This window comes from Arachis hypogaea, chromosome 1 (genome assembly GCF_003086295.3).
Source record: "Arachis hypogaea cultivar Tifrunner chromosome 1, arahy.Tifrunner.gnm2.J5K5, whole genome shotgun sequence".
In the NCBI taxonomy this organism is placed as follows: Eukaryota; Viridiplantae; Streptophyta; class Magnoliopsida; order Fabales; family Fabaceae; genus Arachis; species Arachis hypogaea.
The window spans coordinates 81,612,612-81,627,414 of NC_092036.1; the positions used below are offsets into that span (position 1 = coordinate 81,612,612).

Here is a 14,803-nt window from a genome sequence, read left to right on the forward strand (position 1 = left end):
GTAATTAAATAAAGATATGTTTTTTTAATAAAAAAATTAATAATCAAATTAACCATTAATTATGTTGTTAAGGGGTGATCGGGAGCAGAAAGAGAGATCAAGTGAGAGGGCAGGAGATAGCGATACGTCGGTGCTGGCGATACTGGCGAAGCTACTGGCGACGAGAATTCAACATGTCGTTAAGGATGATGCATTGAAGAAAGAGATCAGTAGATGGTGACCACGTACGCGCTTCTTACCACAACGGCAATGACGATGCTTGGAAGGATTATAGGGGAGGAATTTTGATATTTTAAGAAATTATATAATTATTCATTTCAAATAATAATTTAATTACAAAATAATTTAATTATGGTTAATATAATGACTAATTAAAATGTGATAAATCATGAAGTAATTTACATGTTACTTGTTAATGAGTTATAACTCAAATGATTTAGTTTTTTCGTATTCACCTAAGAAGTTACTCTTCCTATTTTTGATAAAAAAAAATTACATGTTACTTTAGTAGAATAGGGTAGAATTACCCCATTTTATTTATTAAAATAAAAAAATTCGTTACAAAGAGAAAGGTGGACAAAAATAAACGAATATGAGCAGAATAAAAACACAAAGGCAAAATTGTTAAATTGAAAACCCTACTCTGGTTCTTAAACCCTAGCATATTCGTCAGCAAAGGAAAACCCTAGACAGTAAACTAAAATCCCTTGAGTTCCGATTCTCGCTCAGGGGATTCCAACTTTTCCCCTCCCTAGAAAATGGAACCCCTTAAACTGAAGGCTAACTACCGCTGCGTCCCTGCCCTTCAGCAGTTCTACGCCGGCGGTGCCTATGCCGTCTCCTCCGACGCGTCCTTCATCGTATGCGCCTCTGCCGATTCCATCAACATCGTTGACTCCGCCACCTCCTCCATCCGCTCCACTCTCGACGGCGACTCAGAGTCCGTCACTGCCCTCACACTCAGCCCCGACGACAAGCTCCTCTTCTCTTCCAGCCACAGCCGCCAAATCAGGGTTTGGGATCTCTCCACACTCAAATGCGTCCGCTCCTGGAAGGTAACATTTCCGGAATTGAATTTCGCTTTCACATTAAGATGGAATTGAAATTGAAATTGAAATATGATTGTGGTCTGAGCTTGTGTAGGGTCATGATGGTCCTGTTATGTGCATGGCGTGTCACCCTTCTGGAGGGTTGCTCGCTACCGGTGGAGCTGATAGGAAGGTGCTTGTTTGGGATGTGGATGGTGGATACTGCACTCATTACTTCAAAGGTCATGGTGGAGTTGTTTCTTGTATTATGTTCCATCCTGATCCTGAAAAACAGCTTGTAAGTAAAGATCTAGTTGATTTGCAGTTTTTGTTGAATTGGAGTGCTTTGTGAGGGTGTCCATATACATGCATTTTGGTTATAAGTATATATTATGGAATGAGTTATTATATAGAGCAGTTGATAGTTCATAGAGAATTTGAATTGTATTCATATACTGGTGGTCTATGGATTCCATGTTGAAAAAGACTAATTGATGGAAGAACAGACTTGCTTCTCCACCCTTTTTATTGTATGGGGAAAACTATGCAGACAGTGTGATTGAACAGACGGGATGGGACCATGGGAGGAGCCCAAGCTTGGCTAGTGGTTACTTAACATTTTTCTATTTTATGGTTTTTATTTTCAAATTTTAATTGATGGTTTCTAAAGACAAGAAGTTGTTGATATTATATTCAGCCTATTAGCTGTAAAGTGTCAATTAGGTTAGATTAGAATCAATTGGGATCAATTATGAATGATTGTGTTTATCTTTGGTAAGTATTGTAATGATTAGAAAGTGTATGTAAATATACAAGCTGAGGAGTTCAGTAACCTCAAGGTTTCACATAAAATTACTGTCTAAACAGAGGTCATTGTAGCATCAGCAGGAGAGGGGTTTAATGACATGATGGGGAATTTTTTGGATCTGTCTAGTGCAAATTGGACCTTTCTCCCTGTTCTATTCTTCCCTTGCTTTGAACCATTCCCAGTTTCTAATTCTACCTTTATTGGTTTCCACAGCTTTTTTCTGGCAGTGATGATGGTGGCGATCATGCAACTTTGAGAGTTTGGGATGTTTCCAAGACAAAGAAAAAGAACTGCATTGCAACACTAGATAATCATCGCTCAGCTGTGACTTCCTTGGCAGTATCTGAAGATGGATGGACGTTGCTTAGTGCTGGAAGAGATAAGGCATACTCTAATGAGACCTTATCTTACATTTTGTTCTATCTTGTGACACTTTTTTTGTTTTTTTTTTGTCGTCTTGTCTCCTTTTTTATCTTTTATGTATTAATTCATTCCTTTTGAGTTTTCCTTGTTTGTATTTTAATGGTTCATCTCTCATATGGGACTAGCATCACCATCAAAATATTTGGAACTCCTTAATCCGGAATATTGAAAGCTATAAGCATTCTGTTCTTTTCCCTTTTGGTATTTTGTGTGGGATGAACTCACAATTTACTTGTTGCATGATTTATATGCAAGGAATTATGAATAGTATGCCAAGTATAACAATTCGTTCTACTAAACTGACAAAGTGCTGTCTGGACTATTTCAGGTTGTAACATTGTGGGACCTTCATGATTATAGCTGCAAGAAGACTGTCATCACAAATGAGGCAGTTGAAGCTGTTTGCGTGGTTGGATCTGGGAGTCCGTTCGCTGCATCTCTGGACTTATATGGGAAAAATGCAAAAAAACGAGCTGTTGCTCAAGCATTCTATTTTGTTACGGTTGGTGAAAGAGGCATTGTGCACATATGGGGTTCTGAAGGGTAGGGTTAAATATAAAAATTTGTTATTAGTTTAAATATTTATGATGCGTTTGGTTTTAATTATTTGAAAGTGCTTTTTACTATTTGATTCTTTTATATGTTGCGACAAATCCAAAAACTGATTTTAATCAAAAGCTAATCTCTATCTAGCTTTTTTCAGGGTTAAATAATGCGGGAAAATGTATTTTTTTAATTTATTTTATCTGTTATTTTATGATATTTATATAAATAGGTGAAAACTGAAATTTTTTCATATTTAAAAAACTGATTTTTTGTCAAAAAAACCTGAAGCAAAGATATACCTATAGTTCTATGATTGGAGGCATGCTAAAATTTAAGTTCGTAGCTTTGCAACTAAATCTTGGTTTGTTTTGCTGGAGTTATACCAATGTGGGCAGTTTGTATAATTTGACACACTTAAAATTGGTTATTAATGTTGAACATGATGATTTTATTTATTTGTTTATTTTAGAAAAGAAAATTGATAAATGTGGTGAAGAGGATTTATTTCAACATTGTGTCAATCAAGATGGTATTACAACATTGCCTCATTGGATATTTTGTATTCACAGTGCAGTTTGCTTGTTTGAGCAAAAGGTTTCCGATGTTACAGCCAGTACAGATGAAGATGGCTTGCGAAGAGGTTTTATTTCTGCTGTTATGCTTCCCTCAGATCAAGGGCTGCTTTGTGTGACTGCAGATCAACAGTTTTTATTTTACTCTCTGGAGAGCACTGTAGAGTTGTTGCAATTAAATCTAACCAAAAGATTGGTAGGATATAATGAAGAGGTTGTGGATATGAAGTTTGTAGGGGATGATGAAAAGTTCCTTGCTCTTGCTACTAATCTTGAGCAGGTGAGAAGATTTGCTTTTTTATGTAAAAATCCCAAATTGTTGTAATATAACCCTGCAACATATATGTACAATCTGGCTTCTTTAGGAATCCTTTTCAAATTTCACATTGAACATACTAATACTGAAAAAGGACAAGTTTTTCCTTAAATAAGTTTATCTAGTGGTGACGGCTAAATATGATGACATTTGTCTATGATTCATGTCTGTATATGTAATGACTTTAAACTGTGGTTTGCATTCAAGATTGAGTATCAGCACTATAAAGCTTCTTTTTTTTTATGAAAAAAATTTATGTATTTGAGGATTAAGATTCCTTTTGCTGAGAAATTCCATTTTGGAAAATTTCCTACATCCCCAACTTTCATGATTTGAAACTTTCAATATCATTATGGTTTATTGGTTTTATTTATGCTGTAATGAGTGGTGATATCTGAAAATGCTAATTGGTATTTGGGGTTGCTTTGTTTTCATGTTAGTTTGTCATCAGGATTTGGTTCAACACCTTTCGATCTTCTGTGTAGTGACTATTTTCCATTCGTCAAACAAGAGCGATGCTGTTATTGGTTCTTAAAATATAACTCTTCCTGGACTTTTGCAGGTTCGGGTTTATGACCTTGCATCTATGTCATGTTCCTATGTCTTATCTGGTCATACTGAAATTGTTCTATGCCTTGACACCTGTGTATCAAGTTCTGGTAGATCACTGATTGTGACTGGAAGTAAAGACAACAGTGTAAGATCCCCCATCTTTTTTTCCTCAATTGTTGTAAATATTTTGCATTTCCTTCTACAGGGGAAGCAGTATCCTTGGTGTTCCAGTTCAAATGCTAACTAGTGTTGATTGAGTTCATGATATGTGTGTAGAGAGCACTCTGATAAAGTCTTATGTATATTAAATGTTTGCATCTGTACTCATTGTCACTGTATAGGTTAGATTGTGGGAAGCAGAAAGTAAAAGCTGCATTGGAGTTGGCGTAGGTCACATGGGAGCTGTTGGAGCTGTTGCTTTTTCAAAAAGAAAACGGGACTTCTTCGTTAGTGGTAGTAGGTAAGTTTGATGCATTTATTTATGTTTAATTCTCTACAGAGCTATATTATTTACTTTTTAACTCCATGTAAGTACCTGCACTCTGACTCCCTTTATCCCATTTCTTATGTTTAGACATTTAGTCTTTTAATCACAAATGTGATTACTATTTCCTATACAAAAAGAAAAGCATTGAATTTGTACAAGAACTTCTATGCTTTTGACTTGTTCATGGAAGCCAGTTGTTTGTCTCTATTATCAAGCAAAGGATCATTTTCATCAAAAATCAAATTTGACATACTTGTTCCTACCAATATATGAGCTTACGTTATACACTGCTGAGTTTATTGCTGAAATTTTGGTTTTTAATTCTGAAAGATATTTCTTGATAATTGTTCAAATTTATTTCTTATGTTTAGTCTTTTAATCACAAATGTGATTACTATTTCCTATAAAAAAGAAAAGCATTGAATTTATAACAAGAACTTCTATGCTTTTGACCTGTTCATGCAAGCTAGTTGTTTGTCTCTATTATCAAGCAAAGGATCATTTTCATCAAACATCAAATTCGACATACTTGTTCCTACCAATATATGAGCTTACATTATACACTGCTGAGGTTATTGCTGAAATTTTGGTTTTTAATCCTGAAAGATATTTCTTGGTACTTAATTGTTCAAATTTATTTCTTACCACTTTTTGTTAATCTTTCTCAGTGATCATACTCTTAAAGTGTGGAGCATGAATGGTCTTTCAGATGATATGACAATGGCAATTAATTTAAAAGCAAAAGCTGTTGTTGCTGCACATGATAAAGACATCAATTCTGTAGCTATTGCTCCAAACGATAGTTTAGTATGTAGTGGTTCTCAGGTATATCTGAAATTAGAGCTTTATTTGGCCCTTTTACAGTTTATATTATTCCCTACTAATAATAGCTTTTTCCTATATTCATTTATTGAGAAAGTGTTTTCACTGTATTTACCATCAACATCTAACTTGTTTCCATCAGGATCGTACAGCTTGTATTTGGAGACTTCCGGATCTTGTATCTGTAGTTGTTCTTAGAGGGCATAAGAGGGGAATTTGGTCTGTCGAATTTTCTCCTGTTGATCAGTGTGTTGTAACAGCATCTGGGGATAAGACAATAAGGATATGGGCTATATCCGATGGCTCATGTCTGAAGACATTTGAAGGACACACTTCAAGTGTGTTACGAGCATTGTTTGTTACTCGAGGAACACAAATTGTGTCCTGCGGTATGAGGCCATATCTAGCTGCTTTTGGGTCCTTGCAACTTTTTTATTGCATGTGTGATAAACCTGATCAATGTTTCAGGGGCTGATGGTTTGGTAAAGCTATGGACTGTAAAGACTAATGAATGTGTTGCGACTTATGATAATCATGAAGACAAGGTACCATTTTCCTCATGAAATGTTTCCATACAAATGAAAGAATTCAAGCTTCTGTGTTTCTTTTGCTGAAGTAATTTGGCTTGCAGGTATGGGCCTTGGCTGTAGGTAGGAAGACGGAAATGCTTGCAACTGGTGGCAGTGATGCTGTTGTCAATCTATGGTATGATTCCACTGCAGCAGACAAAGAAGAAGCTTTCCGCAAAGAGGTGAGTTAAATTAAATTCGTTGTGTGTATATATATATCCATATTTATTGTTTGGGGCCAGAGTGCTGGTTGTTTAAGATATGCTGAATTACTGATTGGTAATATTTATTATGCAAATTTTCTGTTACAATATCTGCAGTTTTTATTTTGGATACTGTTTCTAAGTAAGATAAACAATTGAGTGCCACAATATATGAAATGAACTAAATCATATGAAGCATCTACATCTTGAAAAATTATTTGTTTAATTATAATGCAGTTTGTGCATCTTGCTCTATGTTATATATATATATATATCAAACTAACTAGCAAAAAATTGGACTACCTAAAGTTGCATAGGGTATTTGTAATCACCAAATTGAAGCAATATTTCGACCTCATTTTAAATTAGATGATTCTGTTTATGATGCTAACAGTAACAGATGTTTCTTGTTAATCCGATGTTGCAAGACACAACATACTCTAGTGTTAAAGGATGATGTGGTTTTATCATAGATTTCTGCGTCTTTCCTTCCATTTAATGTAACCTGTGTTCTGTGTGGACTAGAAAGACAACGTGATTTCTAACCTTGATGCAGGAAGAGGGGGTTTTGAAAGGTCAAGAGCTACAGAATGCTATCTCTGATGCTGACTATACTAAAGCTATCCAACTTGCATTTGAGCTGCGAAGACCCCATAAGCTTTTTGAGTTATTTGCAGGCATTTGCAGGTTAGCATTAATCTATTTCATTTTCTAAATTTTCTATTGGCATACTCTAGACCGACTGTTTTGCAGGAAGAGAGGGGCTGAAGATCATATAGACAGAGCACTAAAGGGCTTGGGTGGTGAAGAGCTTCGTGTATTATTTAATTATGTTCGAGAATGGAATACAAAACCAAAGCACTGTTATGTTTCACAGTTTGTGCTTTTCAGAGCTTTCAACATCTTTCCTCCAACAGAAATAGTTCAGGTGCTTTTCTTCTGGGACCTTTTCTAGAGTCTTAATACAACCGATAATGAATTTCTTGCATATTTTGATGCTAAGCTTAGTGACTGAATTGCTTTTGCTGATTATCAATTGTGGTCTAGGACTTCTTACATTCGTGTATTTTATTGTCTGTTACATTTGCATCTTCTGCAAAATAATAATGATAATGATAATGATAGTGATAATAATGATAATAATAATAATAATAATAATAATAATAATAATGTCATGTTTAATGTTCTTGTATAATAATAAATAAATAAATTGCATTTTCTCAGGGAAAATTAATGAATATTTTCTCATGGGACATTTCAGATTAAAGGGATTGGTGAACTTCTTGAAGGTCTTATCGCGTATAGCCAGAGGCACTTTGTCCGGATTGACAGACTTGTAAGAAGCACATTTTTGTTAAACTACATTCTATCAGGAATGTCAGTTATCGAACCAGAGAATCAACAAACAGAATTTACGGCAGAGATTCCTTTGCAGTCTGACAACATTATAGATAAACAGCACGTTGTTGAGGAGGAAGATCCTCAAAAAAATGCTACTGTTTCAAAGAAAAGGAAAAAATCAAGCAAATCAAGACACGGTTCCATTAAGAAAGTGAAGGACGTAGCTTACAAGAAGGTTGAAACTATACAGTTACTGGCATAGGAGTTAATGCTCTCATCCGTGTAAAAGATGTTTTGGTCTGATTTTGAAACGTTAGTATCGTTTTACAATTGTATAAGCTGAAATATTGCTGTCAATTTTGAGATGTAAGCTTAGCTGATGTAGTTGTATCCCTATTTCATTCTTCATTGTAGATTACCTTTTCAAGTCATGCTCTGAATGTGAAATAGAAATTTTGCTTCAGCTTCTCATCTAAAAGTATAGTATCTATTGAAGGAATACCCTCATCTGTGATATGATTACATTCATTCATACTTTTAAGTGTTTCGTCAAGGATTCCATATCCGTCAAGTTGCATTTTTATTAGTTAGTTTTTATATATAATATAGTAAATATAAAAAGAATATTAATTTAGTTAAAATATCCGTGAAAAGTATGACTTAAAGGAATTGGATTCGATTTTCACTATTTATTTTAGAATTATCTTTACAAAAATGAGAGATCAAATTAGTATAGTTTTCTTTAAATATCAATATAGAGGTGTTTCGAGGGTTACTTTAAATATCAATATAGAGAGGTGTTTTGAGGGTTACTTGAAATATTGATGTGAGTTTGGACCGAATTTTTTACGAATAAAATAATTTAAATGTCTAAATTAAATTTTGGGAAGTTAGGATGAGAATTTGGGGATTTAAATATAATTTTTGGACTCAGTAAGTTTTTCTGAGTTAGAAAATATATTTTCTGCGAAAAACTGTGAAAAATTGCGAACTGGCAGTCGAACCGGTTAAACTGCTTTAAGTCTGGCCGGTACCGCACGAGAAAAAGTGGAAATAATAAAAAACCTTAGAAAAAAAATTAGAAATGAAAAACTGGGCGTTAGTGTTAAATGTTTGGCCTAAAGTTTGGCCAAACGGGCAAAAAACGCTAACGGGTTGGACTGAGTCTAAGTTGGGCCCAAGCTCTACATATAGAAGGGTTCGTTAATGAACCAACTCAGCACAACACAATCACAAACACACCCACACCAGCTGAAAGGGGAGAAAGAGAAGAAACCCATGAGCACTATTTACCTTCTTTTTCCCAAGCTCATATCTTGAGCTACGGAGCTCCGATTGCTGTGCCGTTTGCGGCTACGCGTTCTTTGTGAAGAGCTTTACAAAACCCATACAAGAAAGTAGTGAGATAACCACGAAATATTTTCTATTCTTCTATTCATAGTTTCAAAAATCTAGGGTTTTGGGTTAAGTAAGATTTTGTGATTTTGGATGTTTAGGTTTGCTCTAATCCTTGCTTAGTCTTGAATTTTGGCCATCAAATCTATTGGGAGAGGTAAGAGATACTAAACCCTTGTGAAATTTGATTTATGTTAAGCCCTAGATTGATTTATGGTGATTTATATGTGTATAGTTGATTATTGTGTAATTGTGAGCTTTTGGAGCTTATTGGTGCATGATGGAGTGGAATTAAAAGCTTGGTTTGGAGTTGAGAGCTTGCTTGTGCTCATTTGTGGCTTAAAGGCATATTAGAAATCGGCCAAGGTATGGTTTCAATTTTCTCTATGTAGTATATAGTATTCATGGACACTTAGGCTAGTGGCCCATAGGATAGGTTTGAATTTGAATGATGGTATGTGATGATTTGTTGATGATTTGATGACTATTGAGTTTGATTATAATGATTAATAAGGATACAATGAGGATGAATGATTGGTGAAGTTGAGAAGTGATTTGTGTTGATATATATATATATATATATATATATATATATATATATATATATATATATTGACATTGATGTTGATGAATTAGTAATGTAGTTGGAATATTATAATGAGAGTTGATATATGTGATATGTTGATGTTGATGTTGTGGATGAGGAAAGTTTATGGAAAAATGTGCTAAGCTTAGTGTAATACAGTATAGAGGGTTAATTTTGATGAAAAGTGGAGTTTGGATTGGGTTGGTTTGGTTTTGGTTGGCTTTGACAATGGAATTGAGGTAATTGTGAATTTGGGTAAAAGTTGATTTTTGATGAACTTTGTCTGATCATAACTTTCTTTCTGGTTCAGAATCATAGGAGATTTCAGCTCTCCTTCTCCCTGTCATACACGAGACAAAAACCACAAAAGAAAACGGTTATCACCCTTTGGAAGAAGGGGGGTGAGTCAAGAATTAAGTGGTGCAGAATATCAAACAGTTAGTGTGCTTTAGTTAGTGTTAGTGACGTATGGAAAGATCACCGATCAAGAGTTTATAGAGAAAACAACGTTGCAACCATGAATAAAATTGGGAAGGAATTGTAAAATCATGCAAATCATATGAATAAGTGGGTAAAGAGTTGATAAAAACCACTCAAATTAGCACAAGATAAACCATGAAATAGTGGTTTATCAAACTCCCCACACTTAAACAATAGCATGTCCTCATGCTAAGCTCAAAGAGACAAAAAGAGTGAATAGGAAAAGTAAGACTCATGCAATGCAACCTATGTACATGAATGCAATTATATGATGAAATGTACATGCCTACTTAGTTAAGAAAATAAAAAAGTCTTCCAAGACAAATAGAAATCAAATTCCACTAATCCAAATCACACAATAAAAGTCAAGTAAACTTGGGAGGAGACAGCTCGTGAAAGCTGGGAACATAGAGTTAATCTTGAACCCTCACTAGGAGCGTATATGCACTCTAGTCACTCAGGTGTATAGGGTAATCCACTCTAGTCTCCTCCATTCACGCCTTCTAAAACCTTGTTCTTCATCTAACTAATCAACAAATATCTAATGCACACATGCAAACATCATGAGGTCTTTCTTAAGGTTGTAATGGGGCTTAGGTAAGGGTGAGGGTACATGTATGGCCAAGTGAGCTGAAAATTGAATTCTTGATTATCCTAAGTTCTCACCTAACACACACACACATTCCTTATGCTTCTGAAATCATGCCTAACTACCCATAGTCTCACTTTGTATGTTGCATCTACTCATGCACTTAATTGTTCTTTTTATTTCACCTCATATGCATTGATTCTTTTTATTAAACTTATCATTTGGGATGCTTTCATTCCCCTAGACTTAAACTAAAACAATCATCTTTCTTTCTTTCTTTCTTTTTTATTTTTTTTATTTTTTTGAAAGCATTATAGCACCAATGCATTTGGTTTTCATAATTTCACATGAGTAGCATTCAGACCTTAGATATTTATCAATTAACATACATTCTTATTAACCTGAGTTCTCATAATTTTCCCACACTTAGCTTGCACATAATCTCTATCTTAAGCTAACCAAAGATTCAATTAAGGTAAGTACTTGTTTTATCCACTTAAGGCTAGTGATGTGGTACTATAGAGAATAACAGGGGATATAGAGGTTCAAAGTGGCATACAAGGGATAATTAGAATGGTAGGCCATTTAGGATAGCGAGCTGATAACAAATGATGGCCTCAATCATACAAATGCATGAATTAATTAAATAATGGACATATAGAATGGAACAAACAATAGATTGCAATCATAGAGGAGAGAAAATACACAAGAATAAAATAATGGTTAAATGATGTAACCATACAATTATGCTCAAAATCTCACTGGTTTGTGTGTTCTAGCTCTAAACCATGTTCCAATTTACAGTCTTCAAACAAGTTTAACATAGGATTTTGGTTTGAATTAGTGAAATTTTCAAAAATAGGGTCTTTGAAAAGGACTTATTATTTTTCAACCAAGTAGAGTACACATGCAACTAATTATTACTATGCAATCTATTCTATCTAAACAAAAAGAAAAATTTATCTACTGGTGCTAAGAGAAAGAAAAGTTACCTATGGAAGTCAGGTACTGATCGACCTCCCCACACTTAAAGCTTGGCACTGTCCTCGGTACCATCAGTTAAGAGCAAGGGAATGCAGGAAGTGTTGCCTCCAGTGTCTGGTTCGCCTTGGCTGCCTGTGCTACTGGATGAAGAGGAGTCTGGGTGTCATGTGGTTCTGGAGGTGAGTGTGTACCAACAATCAGCTCCTTGAGGTATGCAAATCGGTGCTTGTTACGGCGCTTCCTGCGCTTTGCCTGCCGGTCTAGCCAGTCCAACTTCTGAAGTATCTGAAGGAGCAGCTGATTTGTTGAAGGTGCTTGTGATGTGGAAGGTGAAGGGATATCTCTGGCCGGGTCTTCAGTCCGGCCGGTGGTGACTGCTGGGGGTCTGATGTATTTTCCACTCGGAACATATTGATCATCCTGAGGAAGCATGGCTTTGGTGTCTCCAGCTCTATAGGAGACTCCGGCTGCCGAGACCAAATCTGAAACCAAGGCGAGAAAAAGTAATTTGTCCGCAATCTGTATGTGTCCCATGGCTTGCCAGATGTGTCTTGGTAAGTTGAGGGGCTGGTCTGTGAGTATACACCAGATGAGAACAGCCATGTCTACAGTGAAGGAGGACTTATGAGTGCTTGGAAAGACATAGTGGGACATAATCTGTGCCCACACGGGAGCCTCCAAGGTAAGCGCGGAAGCCAAGATGCCCTTAGGCCTGGATCGATGATAACCGTAGATCCACTGGCTGCCAGGTAATGCTATAATTCTGAGAACGTCATCCCAGTCAAATTGGTATCGTTGGCACTTGAGAGAGGCTTCTTGAAATGCGTCTAATCCTTCTAGAACAGGGGGGAGATCTAAAACTTGCTGAATGGTCCTTTCGGAGGTGGGAACTTGCTTCTGACGGACATAGACAGACTGCAGGTTTGGCATGTGAAAATTGGAGTAGAATTCAACTACCCATGAAAGGTTGACCTGCCTTGGCTGCCTTCGTAAAAATTCCCAAAGTCTTCTGTCAATACGGGACTCCACCAAATCCACAATGTTGGAGGGGAGGATAAGAAGGTGCTCATTGTTGTAGTTCCTTACCGCTAGAATGGGGAACATCTGCACACAGAAGCGGTTAGTGAACCGCGCAGTGTCCCTTGCTGGGAAGGCTTTCTCGGTCTCCTCAACCTTAATGATCCTCTTGACCTGCTTTGTTGAAGGTTTGACTGATGTTGAGGGCGATTCTTCTGCCAATGCCCTTTTTGTTCCCTTCTTTGCCGGTGGTTTGGTAGCTGCTTTCTCTTTTTCCTTCTTGGTGTCCATCCTAAAAGAAAAGAAAAGAGGTACATGTAAGTCCAGGGTTGGAGCAAGGAAGAGGACAGTACAAGTGATAATCTTGCCAAGGTAAAGAAGGATGTCGTTAACACATGGTCGCGACTTCATGTAAATAGGACATCAATGAAAATATAGCAAGAAAGATGAAGGTAATTAAATGCAAGATGTTTATTGGCATGCCGGCAAAGGCATTAGTAGCATAGATCAAGCATCAATTGCGAAAAATGTATTGTCACTCGTAACAAACTAACAATCACGTTTGTATTGACAATTATAATTAATTAATAAAATAAGATGAGGAATTTGTGAAAAACAGGCATTAGAGTAGAAGAATAGAATAATGAGGAATGCATAATGCCATATGGACTTTTTCACAAACACTTAGTATGCATGTTTAATCATGATAGGAAAGAATTAAATTTGAACATTCAAACATCCCAAAAATAATTAATATTAATTGTCAAACAACTCCAAAAAAATAATCACAAGCAATTAGATGAAAGTAGTTACCCAAATAGAGTTATAGCACCAAGCAAAATAATACAAAGAGAAATAAAGAGAAGAAGAAAAAAGGAAATAGAAAGATAGAGAACCTTGAAAAGAGGATGAAAAGAGAGATAATGGATGATGTGAGTGAGAAAGACGTGAGATGAGAGGGAGAAGAAGAAGATAGAGAAGATAGGTAAAGAAGATAGATGAAGAAGATATGTAAAGAAGATAGATGGAGAAGAAGAAGAAAGGGGGAAGAAAGAAATTAGGATTGGGAAAGATAGAATTAGAATTAGAGAGGGAGAAAGAATGAGAACTGGGCGGCGAAAAAGTGAGTAAAGCAGTGCAACCGACGTGGACGCGCACTGCGTGTGCTCGCGCGCATTGCACAGAGGGGAGGGGACGCGTATGCGCCAGGTGCGTGTACGCACGGGTTAGTTTGTGCTTCTAGTACAGTACCCGCCCTAGGCCAGCGCAACTTTCTGGGCAAACAAGCTTTACGTCGATTTTGACATCGACGCGGATGCGCACTGCATGCGCTCGCGCGGAACGCCAAGAGAGGCAAAGGTGCGCACCCGTACAGTACGCGTGCGCGTGGGATGGACGGTGCCCAAGGCATGTTTCCAGCCCAGCTCCCGCGCGACTCTCTGTTCAAATTCACCCAATTCACTTTTCACCAGGGACGCAGACGTGCACAAGGCGCTGGCGCGTCGAACTCATTTTTTTATGTAAATATGCAGATGTAAATGCAGACTATATGCAGAATAATGAGAAGAGTCATTAAATAAAGCTAAAAAGAGATAAGGGAACGATCATACCATGGTGGATTGACTCCCACCCAGCACTTTTCTTTAACGTCCTTAAGTTGGACGGTCCACTAGCTCAGTCTTCTGCTGTGGGTGGATCCTCCAAGAGGAAGATCTCCAGCTCCTTACTTTTCTTCATCTGCTCACCGTGATATAGCTTAAGGCGATGTCCATTTACCTTGATGAATTTAGAGCTCGAAGGATGACTGATAAACCACTATTTTATGGTTTATCTTGTGCTCAATTGAGTCGTTTTTATCAAACCTTTGTCCACTTATTCATATGATTTGCATGGTTTTACATTCTCCTTCTTGATTTTGTGCTATGATTGAAAACATGCTTCTTTGGTCTTAATTTTGTTATGTTTAATACTCTCTTATTACCATTCGATGCCTTGATATGTGTGTTAAGTGATTTCAGAGATTACAGGGCAGGAATGGCTTAGAGGATGGAAATGAAGCATGCAAAAGTTGAAGGAATACAAGAA

General features: G+C 36.6%; 1 protein-coding gene across 1 annotated transcript; it reads left to right on the forward strand.

Moving 5' to 3' along the window:
• Nucleotides 1–588: 588 nt before the first annotated feature.
• On the forward strand, nt 589–8,145 carry LOC112695379 (protein TORMOZ EMBRYO DEFECTIVE). The gene is made up of 14 exons (XM_025747702.3): nt 589–1,055; nt 1,144–1,326; nt 2,050–2,220; nt 2,588–2,802; nt 3,375–3,657; nt 4,256–4,390; nt 4,587–4,705; nt 5,401–5,557; nt 5,697–5,943; nt 6,023–6,099; nt 6,186–6,305; nt 6,883–7,013; nt 7,080–7,254; nt 7,588–8,145. Exons 1-14 carry the CDS (start codon nt 759–761, stop codon nt 7,927–7,929), a joined length of 2,652 nt encoding a protein of 883 aa, XP_025603487.1. The 5' UTR covers nt 589–758; the 3' UTR covers nt 7,930–8,145.
• Nucleotides 8,146–14,803: the final 6,658 nt, after the last annotated feature.